General features: G+C 43.5%; 1 protein-coding gene across 1 annotated transcript in view; it reads right to left on the bottom strand.

Moving 5' to 3' along the window:
• LOC139549705 (ras GTPase-activating protein 2-like) overlaps positions 1 to 17,336 on the bottom strand; it is a 46,008-nt gene that overhangs the window by 5,351 nt on the left and 23,321 nt on the right. Inside the window, exons 9-22 of the mRNA XM_071360396.1 lie at positions 16,520 to 16,621; positions 14,529 to 14,679; positions 13,866 to 14,014; positions 13,646 to 13,760; positions 13,390 to 13,464; positions 13,143 to 13,266; positions 12,240 to 12,346; positions 10,898 to 10,984; positions 10,395 to 10,472; positions 10,129 to 10,202; positions 6,485 to 6,588; positions 1,895 to 1,977; positions 1,295 to 1,503; positions 169 to 272 (exon numbers count right to left, since the gene is read on the bottom strand). Coding sequence (XP_071216497.1) covers positions 169 to 272; positions 1,295 to 1,503; positions 1,895 to 1,977; positions 6,485 to 6,588; positions 10,129 to 10,202; positions 10,395 to 10,472; positions 10,898 to 10,984; positions 12,240 to 12,346; positions 13,143 to 13,266; positions 13,390 to 13,464; positions 13,646 to 13,760; positions 13,866 to 14,014; positions 14,529 to 14,679; positions 16,520 to 16,621 — 1,562 coding nt within the window. The remainder of the gene's footprint in view (positions 1 to 168; positions 273 to 1,294; positions 1,504 to 1,894; positions 1,978 to 6,484; positions 6,589 to 10,128; positions 10,203 to 10,394; positions 10,473 to 10,897; positions 10,985 to 12,239; positions 12,347 to 13,142; positions 13,267 to 13,389; positions 13,465 to 13,645; positions 13,761 to 13,865; positions 14,015 to 14,528; positions 14,680 to 16,519; positions 16,622 to 17,336) is intronic.

The raw sequence follows: 17,336 nt of genomic DNA, 5'->3' as shown, positions 1-17,336 counted from the left end.
AGGTGTGAATCAAGTATCAAAGTGTCATGCATGCTGCACAAGCACACATAGATGCAGAGAAAATGCCTCATGCAATAAGCCACTAAAGAAACAATCTACTGTGATAAGAATACTTTTTATATTAATTTGTGTGAAAGTTGGGCGATTGACAGGTAGAATCCCTCTTGCCTTCCATCTTCTGTAGCTTGGAGTAGCTGGAGGTGAAGAGGGAGAAGATTCTCTCCGTCTCGCGGTCACAGTCAATATCCAGCTGTAGGTTAGCCAGCAAGGTACTGGGAGGGGAGACAGGGTCATGTTCATTAGGCACCAATTGGAAGAAAACAGAAAACCGGGCAATTGTCCAATAACGCTTCCTGGATTTGTCCAATTCCGCTACAGTGCTCCCTACTAAATAAGACTGATATAAGACTCTGGTGTCTGATACAAGTAGGCAGTGATTATGGTATGGTCAATGTCTTTGTTGAAGCAGCTGCTATCTCCTAGGAACTTGTGTTGATCTGAGAGGGAAGAATAGCACCAGTACAAGAAATATGGCGAAAATGCCACCTGGTCGATCAGAGTGCAAGATAGAACTATGAACCATCTAAAAGGCTCTATGATCAACTCTCACTAAGTTATAGAAATGAGTCTTTGGGTGCTGTAGTAAATTAGACTTTTTTTTAAATAACTCACAAATAACATTATTCATAATTCACTCAGGATGATCTTGAATCTTGGTAGCATCCACATTAATGTACACGTTTTTAGAAACATATTCCATTTTATTTATAAGAAAAGTGACTCCAAAATGACAATGCATTATTTACCATTAATTTCTATTGGGCACAAAATAATCTGCACCACCAAAACAAACAGCAAATGCTGTACAGTCACAAACTTAATGTAGTCATTGCATGCTATGAATATGGGACCAAATACTTTTACTACACATAAGTGAATTTGTCCCAATACTTTTGGTCCTGTAAAATTGGGAGACTATATACACAAAGTGCTGTAATACCCTCAAATTAAAGCTGACAATCTGCACTTTAACCTCATAGTTATTGTATCATTTCAAATCTAAAGTGCTGGAGTACAGAGCCAAAACAAGAAAAAATATGTCACTGTCCCAATACTTTTGGAGCTCACTGTATGCGTGGTGACACTTGGGAACAGATTTCCTCAATTAAAATCACTTTGAGGTCATTTCCTAGTGATTATACAAAGTGTAATAAAATGTTATTGGAGAACAGCTATTGGGGCACCCTGATCTAGGGACTAGAGGTTGGTTTGAGATTCAGAGTTTAGTACTCACGGTGTGCAGGGTTTGCAGCCCGGCTGGCTGTCGTTCAGGCTCCTGCAGCAGAGCCAGGCTCCGGCCAAGTAGGCCGAGGGGTGGAAAGTGCCCAGGCGATCCGGGTTACAGCGGCTCACTTGGCTCAGCACCTCCACCCACTCACTGGCCTCCACGCAGTTCCCCGCCTGCACGTACAGCGGCTTCTCACTGTGGAGCACCTGGAACATCTAAAAAGGGAGAGGAAAGAGGAGCTGTCAATAACACAAACATTACATACAATATCTGACAGGCTGTGAATATGGTGTCAAATTAATTGCCCTTTGCACACAATTAAGATGTTATTTTATTTAGTAACAGACACTCATAGTCCACATATGTATCTGTTCAAATTCAAATCGGTAAACTCAAAGAACTTCCCTCACAACTTACATAGGACCACAGGAGTTTCCTGATCTGTTGACCTGACCAGGAAAACCTCTGAGCCTTTGCATTAGCCTATAGTATAACTGTGCTTTACCGTTTACTGGTCAGGTAGGTGGCCAGGGAAAACTCCTGGCTCTAAACAGACCACAATAGACAGTCATGAGACAGGCTGAGGGGGTCCCAAGTCCTGCTTACATTTTTGCGGTTAAAGGCACTTAAGTCCAGTTTCTCCACAGCCCGGATATTCTTCACAGGCATAATGCAGAGTGCTTCTTTCCCTTGGAAAACAAAAACAAAAATAAACGTAAATATACGCACACACAAAATGTCTACATTGGACTCCCTTATTACCCTTATATAAAACAGGCTACTGTAACAAGTTACAAGGATAGTAGCTAGTCTCAACAACAGAGAGAATCCCGTCTCTGGATAAATGATATGGAAATATTCTTCAACTGTTAAAGGATCATCTGGAACCCACCCATGTCGTCTTGGTCAAGCTACATCACTAGGAGGAACATTGAGTTCTTACACCATGTGACCCTGACTACTAGAAGACGTGCAGCGTTACACTTCACACATACTCGTCCAACAAAAATACAAATCGAGAACATTCTTTTTACACTCGATAGACCACCATTTCCAGCACTGTGTCTGACAAAAGCCCGGGCCAAAACACACAAACCATACACAGTTATAAAAGCAGTCTCAGTATCAGCTCCTGCTATTGGTCTCTCTTTAGTCTCTACCTATCAGCTCACACTCCATCTAGCTGATAGAGTGAAGTATCTGATCCACTGATGATACTTCACTGCACATACAACCCCCCCATTTCCTTCTCTCTCCCTTACATATGTGAATCAAGGTGCATTGGGTGTGTGTGATGAATTTTGCCATATCAATCTCTCATTTAAGAGGGAGGGCTTTTCTCTGCCTGCCACCTTCCTCTTCCTCTGCATTGCCAGCCCGATGGACACCCCGACACCAACACGCATACCACCAGCACCATCAGGTTCTCTGCATATCTCCTGCCTTCCAGTTCAGTGCTCACACACACACACACTTCAGTTCAGTTCATCTCCGGACAGCAGGCTACAAATCACTTAAGTTGTAAACACGGATCTTCACTACTCTGGCTACGTTACTGCATTCTGGTACATTATTCATGTTGTTCCTCTCTCTGAGTCGTTCCAATATCCAACAGGAGTCCCAAATCTAGAGCAGAGCTAGACTCCATTAATGATCTAAATCCCAATTAGAAATGCACTTTATTACAATGTGATGTTAAATGTGCTGCATTGTTGCCAGAAGCATTATGTCTCGGCAATCAGATGCACATCTGAACATTTTTATCCATGGTTCTCTTCACAATTTTACTGAAATCTCCTGCCAATATGAAAAAATAATATCATGCATGCAAACTAGTCTGAAAGTGAACCCAGACACACTTCAGCCGAGGGCGACACAACTAGGCTGCGTCCCAAATGGCACCCTCATCCCTACATAGTGCACACTACTTTTGACCAGAGATCTATGGAATTGGTTGCCATTTGAGACGTAGTCCTAGTGGTTAGTTCCATCTGCAGGGATCATCATGATAATGCTCAGACCAAACGATCATGATCCCTGGAAACTTGAACCCTGTCCTGCTCCCTTCCATTACAAAATTGAAACCCATAAAAAAAAAAGTTGAGACAGCAAACACTCACAGCAACATGAGACTTAGTTCAAACCCTTCCAAATGCCTTTCAAACTTTTTTAGCACCGACTATTACTAACCCCAAAAACAGCACCACCAGAGCCCAAGTGCTGCCTGCTGTCATGGTGCTTCAACTGCACTGCCCAAACCCGGTTGTCACTGTCAATTTACAGTGACACCAATCTAGAGACCCCATCTGTCTGCCTGTTCTGCTGTAATAGAGCCTCCATTGCAGTGGCAGGGCACAGCTCCAGAGACCACTCCAACACACACACACAAATGAACGTGCATGGGTAACATCTATGCTTATCTAAGGCATGTGGTTGTGGAGGAATGAGCAAATGTTGTTGGAGTATAGAATACAATCTACCAAACCTACACACCCAAACCTACACACTAAAACTTGATGAATTAACATCAGGAAGTTGGCTCCTTCACCAAACATGTACTTTCTGATGATTATCAAATAAACATTGTTTAAATTGCAGCTGTTTGCATGCCCCACATTTCTTTTCAAACCATGTTCTGAAGTGCATCCTCGGTCAATAAAATTATGGAGTTAAACCAAGCTAACTCCCTATGGAATTCAATATTGATGCACACGCTGACAGCGGGTTTTCCACATTCCAACAAAAACAAAATAAACGGATAATGAAATGTGTCAAGACTGACCGTTGACATGGCGGTAAAAAGGGGGGGGAACCCTCCGGAGATCAATGGATCTAGACTGGATTCTTTCTTCAAAGAGTTCATGTGAGTTTACATTGCTCCAAGACTTGAGAAGGACTAGAAGAAGGAGTGGCTGGAGCTGTAGGGCCCGTTGCCCTGAGTCGAGGCCGGGATTTACATGAAACAAACTTTCAAAGATAGTTTGTGCGTCTGTCGGTCTACTCTAACGATAACATTCACAAACTGACACACATACAGCTGCAAGCAGATGCGCACGTGTAGGCAGGCCCAACCCTCGACCTCACTTTTATCAACACTCAACAGCCTACCTCTGTGTTGCTCTCCACATCCTCCATTCTGTTAGCCTGCATACTCACACTAAATTCTGTCATTGAAGTCGTTTGTGGTGACAAGGCGAATGAGGGGCATGGTACAAAAAGTAATAAGCGATTGGATCGTGTATGACCAAATTAGAGTACCAAAGCCAATGAAGAATTATCAAACCTCTGCTTTATCCACATGTGTTCTGGCTCAACCCAACGGTTTCTGGACCAATCAGACAGCCCACATGTGTTCGCAGTCGGTGAAGGGTTAGAGACGTACTCAGATCCAGATTCATTGTGGAGAAAAAACTAACATCCGTGGGCGTGGCGTAGCGTTTGGCCAAAGCAAGGAGTCTGGGTAGCCAGGCAACCATTCTGTCAAACCCCTGTGAAGCAGTAGGTGCTTTTGTGGTAACATCATTTAGGTCTGATGATGTGATTGGAAGTTAACTGAACAGTAATGCTATTGGTCAACAGTCTCTATTTGAAGAATGTCAAATACATTTTGATTTGTTTAACTTTGTTGGTTACTACATGATTCCATGTGTTATTTCATAGTTTTGATGTCTTCACTATTATTCTAAAATGTAGAAAATAGTCAAAATAAAGAAAAACCCTTGAATGAGTAGGTGTGTCCAAACTTGACTGGTACATATGATATAAAATAAATATGATGAATTTTACCTTACACACACCTCCCTAGCCCACTGACACGCACCAAAACTGACAACAGAGTGGATGAGGAAATGAGTCTTGGTAATTGTTGAGAAGAGTGCTGAGGGAACAGTCTTGGTGGAGTGTGCCATGGACCTGGGAGCAGCAGTAAATTAACAGAAGGTTGGATTTGGCTGGGGCCTGTTCCAAAGAATTTACGTAACTGATTGAAAAAGATTACTTGACATTTCAACAATAATTAGAGTGGGGGGGGGGGAAACACAGTGTTACACAAGACCTTCGGCTCGTTTATGCAACGTCCAGGCTATCACACCATGTACAATATGGCTGGAAGCGTCTGGCTGCTATTGGCTTTCATAAGACGTCGAGATCGGAGAGGTCTGACAAAGTCCAAGCAGATCAGAAGACTCGACTTGAACATAGTTTGGCTTTGTAGTCCCAACTTGACAGACCCCAAGGAGGCAAGGTATACTTGACTTGGACTGGAGGTATACTACTCCTGAAACCTAGTCTTAAATTATGACAAACTATGTAGCCAACATAAAGTCTTGTGAAGTCTTGTGTATGATACCAAATTAAATTGAGGTGGTCTCAATGACACACATTTGTAGTCTAGTTTATTTTAGGCTATTTGGAATATGAAACAAATGAACTAGGCCTATATGAGCAGATCTCCATCCATATATTGCAGATCTCCATCCATCAAGTTAGGTCTGATTACTAGGCTTGATTTCAACATGCCTTGTTGTCATTGGGGACAAAGCAGAGAGCTAGAGATTAAGTCCTCTGATTTGCTCAGCTTCAACTTCAGACGGTCGAGCCAAAAACCACAAAAATGTGCCAACTAGAAGCCTATTTTTTGTGTAATTGTAGGGTTGTTTTTCGTACCAGCATACTTTGACCTCAAATTTCGTGCATGGTACGCAAAGTGTGAGCAGGTTGGCAGGTCTGGTGTATGCGCGATACTGCTATGGCAGCAGCCCCCAGCGTCTCATAGCCACCCTCTCTTCAAGAATTACAGGAGCCTGGCAGAGAAACCAGGAGCCTAGCGTGTGTGTGGCTGTGCTCCCCTGAGGTGAGCTGAGTAGTAGAGTACAGGACTCCCGCCAGGTAGGCTCCACTATAATGACCAGGGTTCTCACTCTCCCTCCTCTTCTGCCGCTCTCTGGCTCTCTCTCATTATAAGGAACAGAGCTTACTTCCTGCATTCCTCCCCCTCTCTGTGGGAGGCCGGTGGCCCGTGGATAGATACCTGTGGATAGAGCTCCATATATTCACCATCTCCCCTGGGAGATAAAAGCTAACAACTGGCTAACCTGGCCCATGGAGGGATCTGGTCCAACACTGCCCCCTATGGGGCACTCTGTGGTTGTGGCATGTGTGGTTGTGAATCTGTGTGAGTGTGTGTGCATGTCTCACCTCTGTGCTTGTGGTAGGAGAGCTCCCTGTTGGTCACTCTAAGCCACCTCTTCTTAAAGTTCTTGCCGATGCGTTTCCTTCCCTGGGCCCGCTTCTGTACCTCCCTGTAGTAAAGTAAAATAAATACAGACTTGACATTGTAAGTTTAACTTTACAGCCAACAACCCATTTTTATGTGTAGCTTTCTTTATGAACCAGAAAAATCTATCAAAGTTAATGATCCCTCTTAGTGACAAACCCCTCTGGTCAGCTCAAACTCAAGTCACCTAACTTTTTACATTAAAGATTTAGTCCTGAACTAAAAAGCACTTTCAGTCCAGGAAACAGGCACAAAATCTTTACCCCACTAGCCAAAACCCAAATTAAATTGTATTAGTCACATGAGCCGAATACAACAGGTATTTTATAACCGTGAAATGCTTACAAGCCCTTAAGCCCTTAAGCCCTTAACCAACAATGCAGTTAAGAAAATAGTCAAGAAAATATTTACAAAATTAACAAAGTTTAAATAATAAAATAAAAAAAGTAACAGAAATAACAATGAGACTATATACAGGGGGTACCGGTACCGAATCAATGAGAAGGGGTACAGGTTAGTCAAGGTAGCAGCAGTGTAAAAACACGGGGGGGGGGCTTCCTCTGACACCGCCTGGATGGCAGGAAGCTTGGCCCCAGTGATGTACTGGGCTGTACGAACTACCCTCTGTAGCGCTTTACAGTCGAATGCAGAGTAGTTGCCATACCAGGCGGTGATGCAGCTGGTCAGGATGCTCTCGATGCTGCAGCTGTAGAACTTTGAGGATCTGGGGACCCATGCCAAATCTTTTCAGTCTCCTGAGGGGGAAAAGGTGTTGTCGTGCCCTCTTCACGACTGTCTTAGTGTGTTTGGACCATGATTGTTGTCCACATCCCCAACAAACTAAGAACTTCAAACTCTCGACCCACTCCACTACAGCCCCGTCGATGTGAATGGGGGTGTGTTCGGCCCTCCTTTTCCTGTAGTACACGATCATCTCCTATGTCTTGCTCACGTTGAGGGAGAGGTTGTTGTCCTGGCACCACACTGCCAGGTCTCTGACCTCCCTATAGGCTGTCTCATCGTTGTCGGTGATCAGGCCTACCACTGTTGTGTCGTCAAACGTAATGATGGTGTTGGAGTTGTGCTTGGCCACGCTGTCGTGGGTGAACAGGGAGTACAGGAGGGGATTAAGCACGCACCCCTGAGGGGCCCCTGTGTTGAGGATCAGCGTGGCAGATGTTGTTGCCTACCCTTACTACCTGGGGGCTGCCCGCCAGGAAGTCCAGGATCCAGTTACAGAGGGAGGTGTTTAGTCCCAGGGTCCTTAGCTTAGTGATAAGCTTCGTGGGCACTATGGTGTTGAACGCTGAGCTGTAGTCAATGAACAGCATTCTCACATAGGTGTTCCTTTTGTCCAGGTGGGAAAGGGCAGTGTGGAGTGCGATTGAGACATCTGTGGATCTGTTGGGGCGGTATGTGAATTGGAGTGGGTCTAGAGTTTCCGGGATGATGGTGTTGACTTGAGCCATGACTACTGACATGAGTGCTACGGGGCGGTAGTCATTTAGGCAGGTTACAGGGACTTGGGCATAGGGACTATGGTGGTCTGCTTGAAACATGTAGGTATTACAGACTCGGTCAGGGAGAGGATGAAAATGTCAGTGTAGACACTTGCCAGTTGGTCCGCGCATGCTCCGAGTGCACGTTCTGGTAATCCGTCTGGCCCCACGGCCTTGTGAATGTTGACCTGTTTAACTTTTTAGCGCTAGGGGTCAGAATTTTTTTATTTTAATAACGTGCCCAACGTAAACGGACATTTTCTCTGGCCCAGATCGTAGAATATGCATATCATTTACAGATTAGGATAGAAAACACTCCAAAGTTTCCAAAACTGGCAAAATATTGTCTGAGTATAACAATACTTATTCTGCAAGCGAAAACCTGAGAAAATGTAACCCGGAAGTGATATACTTTAAAAAGAAATCTGTGTTCCCTGGCCCGTCTAACCTCCATTTAAAGGGGTATCAACCAGATTCCTTTTCCAATGACTTCCTCAGGCTGTGACCAGGCTTTAGACATAGTTTCAGGCTTTTATTTTGAAAAATTAGCGAGTTTTTTCAAAAGTAGTCAGGTGTCCTCTGAATATTTCCTGCGCGCGAGAGAGGGGCACCCCATTTTCATTTTGTCTCTTAATGAATAGGTTATGGTCCTGAGGATTGATTATAAAAAACATTTGACATGTTTCTACGACCATTACGGATACTTTTTGGAATTTGTCGAACGGAACACGGCTTTGATTTTCTGAACATAATGCACAACCCAAATGGCGTTTTTTGGTGATAAAAGTAATATTTATCGAACAAAAATAACATTTGTTGAGTAACTGGGAGTCTCGTGAGTGGAAACATCCGAAGATTATCAAAGGTAAGCGATTAATTTCATTGCTTTTCTGACTTTCGTGACCAAGCTAACCAAGCTAATATAAGGCTAACTGTTGTAGCATTGAAAGCTACACTCACAAAAGCTTGGATTTCTTTCGCTGTAAAGTATATTTTCAAAATCTGACACGATAGGTGGATTAACAACAAGCTAAGCTGTGTTTTGGTATGTTTCACTTGTGATTGCATGATTATAAATATTTTTAGTAATATCTTTGCATTTGGCGCCCTGCAATTCTAGCGGTTGTTTAGGAAAGGGATCCCGTAAAAGGGATCCGTAGCGCAGAGAAGTTAAAAGGTCTTGCTCACATCGGCTACGGAGAGCGTGCTCACACAGTCGCCCGGAACAGCTGGTGCTCTCATGCATGCTTCAGTGTTGCTTGCCTCGAAGCGAGCATAAAAAGGCATTTAGCTCGTCTGGTAGGCTCGTGCCACTGGGGAGCTCGCGGCTGGGTTTCCCTTTTTTAGTCTGTAATGGTTTGCAAGCCCTGCCACATCCGACAAGTGTCAGAGCCGGTGTAGTAGGATTCAATCTTAGTCCTGTATTAATGCTTTGGCTGTTTGAGAGCAGTGCGGAATTTCTTATAAGCGTCCAGATTAGTGTTCCACTCCTTGAAAGCGGCAGCTCTAACCTTTAGCTCGGTTCGGATCTTGCCTGTAATCCACGGCTTCTGGTTGGGATATGTACGTACGGTCGCTGTGGGGACGACGTCGTCGATGCACTTATTGATGAAGCCGGTGACTGAGGTGGTATGCTCCTCAATGTCATTGGATGAAACCCAGAACATCCAGTCTGTGCTAGAAAAACAGTCCTGTAGCGTAGCATCCGCGTCATCTGACCACTTCCGTATTGACCGAGTCACTGGTACTTCCTGATTTCTGCTTACAAGCAAAAACTTTAGCAGGAGGACAGAATTATGGTCAGATTTGCCAAATGGAGGGCGAGGGAGAGCTTTGTACACGTCTCTTAGTGTGGAGTAAAGGTGGTCTAGAATTTTTTTTTTCTTCCTCTGGTTGCACATGTGACATGCTGGTAGAAATGAGGTAAAAACGGATCTAAGTTTGCCTGCATTAAAGTCCCCGGCCACTAGAAGCATCCTTTCTGGATGAGCATTTTCTTGCTTGCTTATGGCCATATACAGCTCGTTGAGTGCGGTCTTAGTGTCAGCTGGATGTGAGCCACTCACCCCTCTTTGAGAACCACAGAATCCTCCACCCCGCTGGACTCCTTACTGACGTTGGAGGAGATCTCATCTAGGAACTACACACAAACACACAATGTTAGAGGGAAACACCATGCCAAATCAGCAATGCAACAAACAAAAAAATAACATGGAAAACTGATTTACTAACATGTGGTTGGTAAAACCTTGAGTTTTGACACGTGGTCTACAAAATCTAAATCTACAGAATCGAATGTAATAGGAAGGTCGCTTCACAACCAACAACTCACCTTTTTTACTTTTCCAATACATTTGTCTTCTTGGAATGATTTGAAGAAATCGTACATGTAGGATTCTTTAAAACTAGACTAAAGACAAAAACACATACACAAAAAGTGTTACTTTTGCTCAGAGCAGACCTACAGACAACCCACTGGGCAAAAACTGGTTAAATCAACGTTGTTTCCACATAATTTCAACCCCCAAAATCTATATGATGATGTTGAATCAACATGGAAAACTAATTGGATTTGCAAAAAGTCATCAATAAGGGCATTGTCTTTTTTTTGCCGACTTTTAAAATAAATCCAATGACATGGTGAAATGTTTTGTTGATTTGACGTTGAATTCACATTAGTTGACAACTCAACCAAATGTTTATCAAAAACAGACCTTCAACTGATGTCTGTGCCCAGTGGGAATGAATGATATGATAGACACACAAGGGAAGATTGATAAATTGATTGGTGGGCATGTTGACAGGCTGATAAGACAGACATACATGAATACGTACCAGTTTGTTTTTGGACAGGCTCCCCCAGCTCCCCAGAGTCTGGATGGTCTTGGAGATTAGAGTGAGTGTTCGGGAGACCTCTAGGTCCTGACAGATGAGTGTACAAAAGACGTCAAATACCAGGGTAATGTTTTAGGCACCGAACGGAATATATATATTTTTTTTAACGGGGAGGGACTAGCTGTGCTTGTCCAATAACTTATTGTCAATTACAAACACTCGTTCTCATTTTCCATTTCAAATTATTTTTTTATTTAATAAAAACAAAAAAGATCTATCCGTTGTGTGGCCTAATGAATATGATGATTGGGAAACACATTTTTCAGAAATCAGTGTAAAAACAGTCAGCTTATGTGAATATGCATCAAAACATTTTTGGAATCTAATCAAGTTTCTCAAATCAATCATGGAGGACCCTCATATTTGTTCTAACTCAGTACTAAACACTCCTAACTCAGTAAATCAAGGGTTTGATGATAGGTTGAGTATTCAAATCAGGTGTGTAATTAAGTTGCGCTAGGCTAGACCTAGCGCAACTTTATTATAAAACAGTTGACTAATGTTTCGCGCTTGGTTTAGCCATTGTCGGTAACCTAGCCTACTTTACAAAGGTGTTCTTGGATTTCAATGTTTGTTTTTCTTTGTTGCTGCCGTGGTCACTGCTGGAGCGAATTGTTCATGGAAGAGTGTAATATTTGGGATGTTCAATTCTTTTTTTTTTTTTTTGTAGAATGACTGAGGTCGTCACCTGTGATTATTATTTTTAAAGAACATCTTACTCAAATACATGAAAAAGGGATAGTGCAAGATTTTGGCAATGAAGCCCTTTTACTACTTACCTAGAGTCAGATGAACTCATGGATACCATTTTTGTCTCTGTGTGCAGTTTGAAGGACGTTTAAGGTAGTTTCGCGAGCCATTGCTAACTAGCCATTGCTGCTAGCTGTTCCTATAACTAGCTGCTTCCAAAGACTTCCAGTCACTGCGCTAATGCTAGTTAGCAATTGCTAACTTCAAACTACATGCAGACATAAAAATGGTATCCATGAGAATCTTTCACTAACTCTTGGTAAGTAGAAAAAAATGCTTAATTAACAAATATCTCACTATCTTAAAAGCACATCTCTGAATAAATATTTTGTAAAACTACAAATTATTTTTTACAAATATTTTGGGGAGTGGTGGTAACGATTTAGCAACAGCGAGGCTTCGCTGCTAAATGAATATAGGGGGAGCACTTTCACTTCTAAGTAGCTATACCATATCACTACAGCGTCAACACAAGGGATACCTCCTATGTGACACAAATGTTTAAAAAATATAGGCATATGGGCGTACTCACAGGATGGTGTGGGCGGAGCTGGAAGGTGTGTGGCGAGAGAACGGCGACGGCAAAGAAGCGCAGGAACACGAAGCTGCTGACCGCCGAATACTGGACATGAGGATCATCTGCAGGGGAGAGGAGGAAGGGGGAGAGAAGGGGGGGACAGGTGAAGGAAAAAGAAAACCAAAGCTCGGATTGCTCCCTGTCCTTATCCATTGACTGCTCAATGGTAAGAAAACAAGGATGTCATTTTTTATTTGGGTGAGCTATCCCTTTAAAAAAGGTGCCAATTCGTATAAGCATGGTGGTTAATGAGAACATGACTCGCACCAAGCTCCAACACTAGCTTTTACTTGAAGGGCCTCTGTCATACATACTACGGACAACCTCCTGCACTTTAGTCAGGCTTCTGGCTCCACCTCATGGTGGACATGGTCTCTACAACATGCTGCTTACTGATGGAAGATACATTACATTACTTACTTTATCAGAGTCTTTTTTTATAAAGTAACTAGATAATACTTGGGAAAGACTAGCATAATATTTCTGTATGTAATCTATCATCTTTTCTTCTGGATAGAGACCTGGACCATTCTACACAAATGCTTATAACAGGATCTACACAAGATCAACTCGATATTTGCGGTATGAAAACATCTCAGAAACATTTTTGTGGTTAGTGGACGTTCTCTCGAATGTGATGAGGCACAGTAAGTATCGATGAGAGAGCTGTGACTGAGGAATAGGGTTGCAAAACTCTAGAAGCTTTCCCGGAAAGTTTGGCGGCAAACCACCAAACTGAGTTTTCTTTAAACCCGGGAACTTTGGAAAGTTTTCCGGAATTTTGAAATCATGCTGAGGATGAGGAGGTAGGATGAAGGTGAGGAGAGAGGATAAAGATGCGTGTGATGCCCTGCTCACCTGGGAACCGCTTGGAGGCCAGTTGACGCAGCGAGCGGAACACGTCACACATGAGCGGGGGACAGCTGGAGCTGGACTGGGTGATGGACGAGAACACCTTCTGAACGTACCCCTGCAGGTTCTCCTGGAGAGGACGGACACGCACGTTGTGAACACACGTCGCTTATTAACACTTCATTCTGTATACCACCCCACCACAATACACTGATAGCAAGCTTGCGATGCACCGGACAAATGTATACTGTACCTTGTTGACCTCAACATTATCTCCCTCTTTCAGTTTGATCGGGTCAATCTCACAGGTTTTGTTTGATTCACAAATCTACAAAAGAAATTGAAGATGTTATGCTGAGTTTTGAATGCATTTTCAAACATGTTGTTCCTAGGTTAATGAGCTTTTATGATTTGGTTCATAGCACGGCTTACTTCTTAGGATCTGTGTTAATCTATGATATAATCAATTTGCTCACATCATTACCTAGGTAACATATGATGTACATTACCTCATCCAATACAGGCTTCAGGGTGACCGTCAAGTAGCTCCGCCCTACAATCTTCATCATGTCGTCGATGAGGCGTGTTGCTAGGGAGTTGCCACGGAAAATGGTGTTGGCCTCCCTAGACAGACAAGACCGGGTTCAGAGGTCAGGATCACTATTCACTTTATTGAGCACTACTTTTGTCCAGAGCTCATAGGGCCGAGGAGAAGTGTGTACTACTCACTGAGTGTTCTCCAGCTCCAGGGCAACGATGGCGGAGACGAAGGACACCAGGCGGCCGTGGTGGAGTAGCAGGCGGACCACGGGCAGCACCGCCTCATACCTCTCCCTGCAGATGTCCCCCAGAATGTGGGCCGCTGACGCCGAGATGGGCTGAGACGGAGAAGAGAGATAAATAGAGACAGAGATAAAGGCACCATACCGTGAGCGATGATTGGTCAGACACTAACGGTTATTGGTTGACTGCAATTCCACATGTATACAGCCACCACTCACGACAAACTACTGGCAATGGTGTGGAATACAATGTGGGGACTGTGGGCGATGTTTGACCACTGACAGTTTTAACCGATTGTCGGTCCTATGCGTCCTCTATTGTACACTCACAACTTTCTTCCTTAAAGGGATACTTCGGGATTTTGGCAATGATGCCCTTTATCTACTTCCCCAGAGTCAGATGAACTTGTGGATACCATTTTTATGTCCAGTATGAAGGAAGTTAGAGGTAGTTTCGCGAGCCAATGCTAACTAGCGTTAGTGCAATGACTGGAAGCCTATGGGTATCAGCTAGCAATTCCTTTAAGTTCCTTAATGAGCATAATGTACCATTCAGACAGACCGACAGACAGGAGCAGGTATGTGAATTAGACAGGTCTGAGGTTAGTACCTTAATGTCTGGGGACTTGAGCAGCAGCGTGCGGAGCGGTGTGTAGTAGGCGGATGGCAGCACATTGTCCTCTGTGTAGGTTACGTTGAGCCTCAGAGAGCCCAGGTCGTCTGTCTTGGACTTCCCGTTCCCTTTGGGCTGGAGGAGATACCTGTGGACCAGGGGAAAGACACCCAACAAAAACCCACCCAGTCAGCTATACAGAGTGATGGCCAACCGACACATTTTTGACAGTGGTGAGTAGGGTTGCACATTTTGGCAAAGTTACCAGAATTTCACAACCCTAGTGGTGAGAGGCAAATGATACACTCATTTCATATGTATATACTATATTCTAGTCAATGCCACTCCGACATTGCTTATCCTAATATTTATATATTCCTTAATTCCATTCTTTTACTTTTAGATGTGTGTATTTGTGTGTATTTTTGTGAATTGTTAGATACTACAGCACTTTTGGAGCTAGGAACACAAGCATTTCACTACACCTGGAATAACATCTGCTAAATATTTGTATAGTTGTGGGTCTGTATGTTAGTGTGCATGTAACGATCATTCCTCCCTTTCTCTCCCTCTCTCTATACACTAGTCTCAAGGCCCTCATGCCAAACACATAGATCGGTATCTGCATAATCCCTTATCACCTAGATGCGCGCACACACACTGTTTACAGAACACCACCATCGCAGTTTTCAAAGCAGTCTGAGGACACAAAGGAAAGAACCGGTCAAAAAGGTTAACACAGATATAGAGTTGCTAGACCGGGGGACAGGATCTGGCACAGGTTAATCTCCAGGTGCTACACAGAATTGTTTATCATTTTGAAAACAGCTGTTTGAAACCACTGTTTAAAGCTGGTGGACCAAAACCGAAAGCAACTTTAAACCGAAAACTTTCGGTTTTGGTCTACCAGCTTCAAACAGCTGTAAAAACTATATTTGATCTGTTACAATTTAGATGGTACAATGATTCCCTACACTATTCAGTGCTTGATAAACTGAAATTGAGCTAACAGTATCGAATTTTAGCAACCAGCAAATGACAGATAGATTTCCACTAGATAAAAGTCAGAACAGTTTTCGCAGTCTTGACAATAGATGCCGCTCCGGCAGGAGAAATCAATAGGAGAATTTTACAGCCAATCAGTGCTGAGGAGTATTTCTGTCTGTAATAAAACGCTTTAGTGGAGAAAAACTCGTTCTGATTGGCTGGGCCTGGCTCCCCAGTGGGTGGGCCTATGCCCTCCAAGGCCCTGTAACTAAGTCAAATCTTTGAAATGGTTGCATTTATATTTTTGTTCAGTTTAATAATGAATAAGACTATATGGACGGGGGGGGGCTGATCCTAGATCAGCAGCACTCCTACCCAGATTATTTCTGAGTATTGTCCCAGCTCTTTAACAGCCGCCCCACAATGTGCAGATCTGATCTAGCATCCATGGATCTACGCGGAAAGAAACTCAGCACTGTGAGGGATGTGACGTAGGAGCGTCGGATTCTGGTGGCTGATAAAACGAGGCGAGTAGCAGTGGAGTACGTAGGAGCCTCTGTGTCACGTCCCCGTATCTGTCCTTGTCATCTGCTAATCAGTCCATTCATGTCTGATAGCTAGCTAGCGCTGCAGTCAGATTACATTCTTCAGGTTGGGATCAGCAGCAGCAACAGGCGTGTGGCTGCGTGCAGTGAGTGCACAACGTGTCCATGTGAGAAAAGTGTGTAAAAGTCACCCAAATTTTCTAGCAGACTATGTGGCTCTGGTACAAAGTAGTGCGGTACATAACGAATAGGGTGCAATTTAGGATGCAATCAGTGCGTTTGAGTGTGTAGTTAGAAGTGAGAGCTGTGGGCTCCTATGGGCACGCGAATGCTACGTGCACCTTTGCATATTGGTGTGTCAGTATGTGAAATCTCCCAAGTTAGTGTGAGAAACCTGGCGCGGAAGCATCAGGAAGACAAATGTGCGAGGTGAACCTGCGATGTCACCGTTCTTACCAGGCCCTGTGAATGTGGTCATTTCGCAGAATCTTGACAGATACCCGCGTCTCCCCAAGGAAAACATCCTGCGCCAAATTCCCATTGTTCCACAAGTCAACTCTGCAGAGGAGCACAGAGATAGAGAGAGAGAGAGAGAGATTCAAATCACACATACTAATTGAATGCGATATTTGCAAATACACCTTAAAAAAAAAAATCTACAAATTAGGGACCAATGCCCCTTCCCTTTCCAATCACACCACTTCACCATTGGCTGACTGACACACTCACGGAAAACACAACCACATATATATCTTAACACAAACACAAAATACACTGAAGTGTTGGTCTTTACCTGTGTGAAGTATACAAATTGCAGTACACTTGAAAAATACACATGCAATTAAAATCACCTCAAATCCAAACCTGAAAGTCATGCATGCGTGTTTACCTCTCTGCCCAGCCTAGTCTTACCCCACTGTAAACCCAGTGAGCTGTGTCAGTCCGCTGTAAGTGATGCAAACAGAGACACAACCCCCACAGATCCTTAACCACCATCTTTGCATTACACACTACACCTGTTGTGACAAACACAATTACAATCAAATCTGGTTTAATTTAAAACACACTGAAAACCCTCTCCCAACTACAGATGAGAAGTCGCTCCAGAGAGATGGAGGTATGGTGGTCTGTTTGTCAGTGTGGGGAAAAAAATCAACCCACAGATGTTCTGTCAAAGATCAGAAGGAAAATGGAGGAAAAAAGAGAAGTAAAAGAAAGAAGAGAACGGGGAAAAAAAGAGAAGAGCGAACATAGCGGAAAGATGAGGGAAAAA

Source organism: Salvelinus alpinus, chromosome 22 (genome assembly GCF_045679555.1).
Source record: "Salvelinus alpinus chromosome 22, SLU_Salpinus.1, whole genome shotgun sequence".
Lineage (NCBI taxonomy): Eukaryota > Metazoa > Chordata > Actinopteri > Salmoniformes > Salmonidae > Salvelinus > Salvelinus alpinus.
This window is presented reverse-complemented; position numbering and strand designations above follow the sequence as displayed.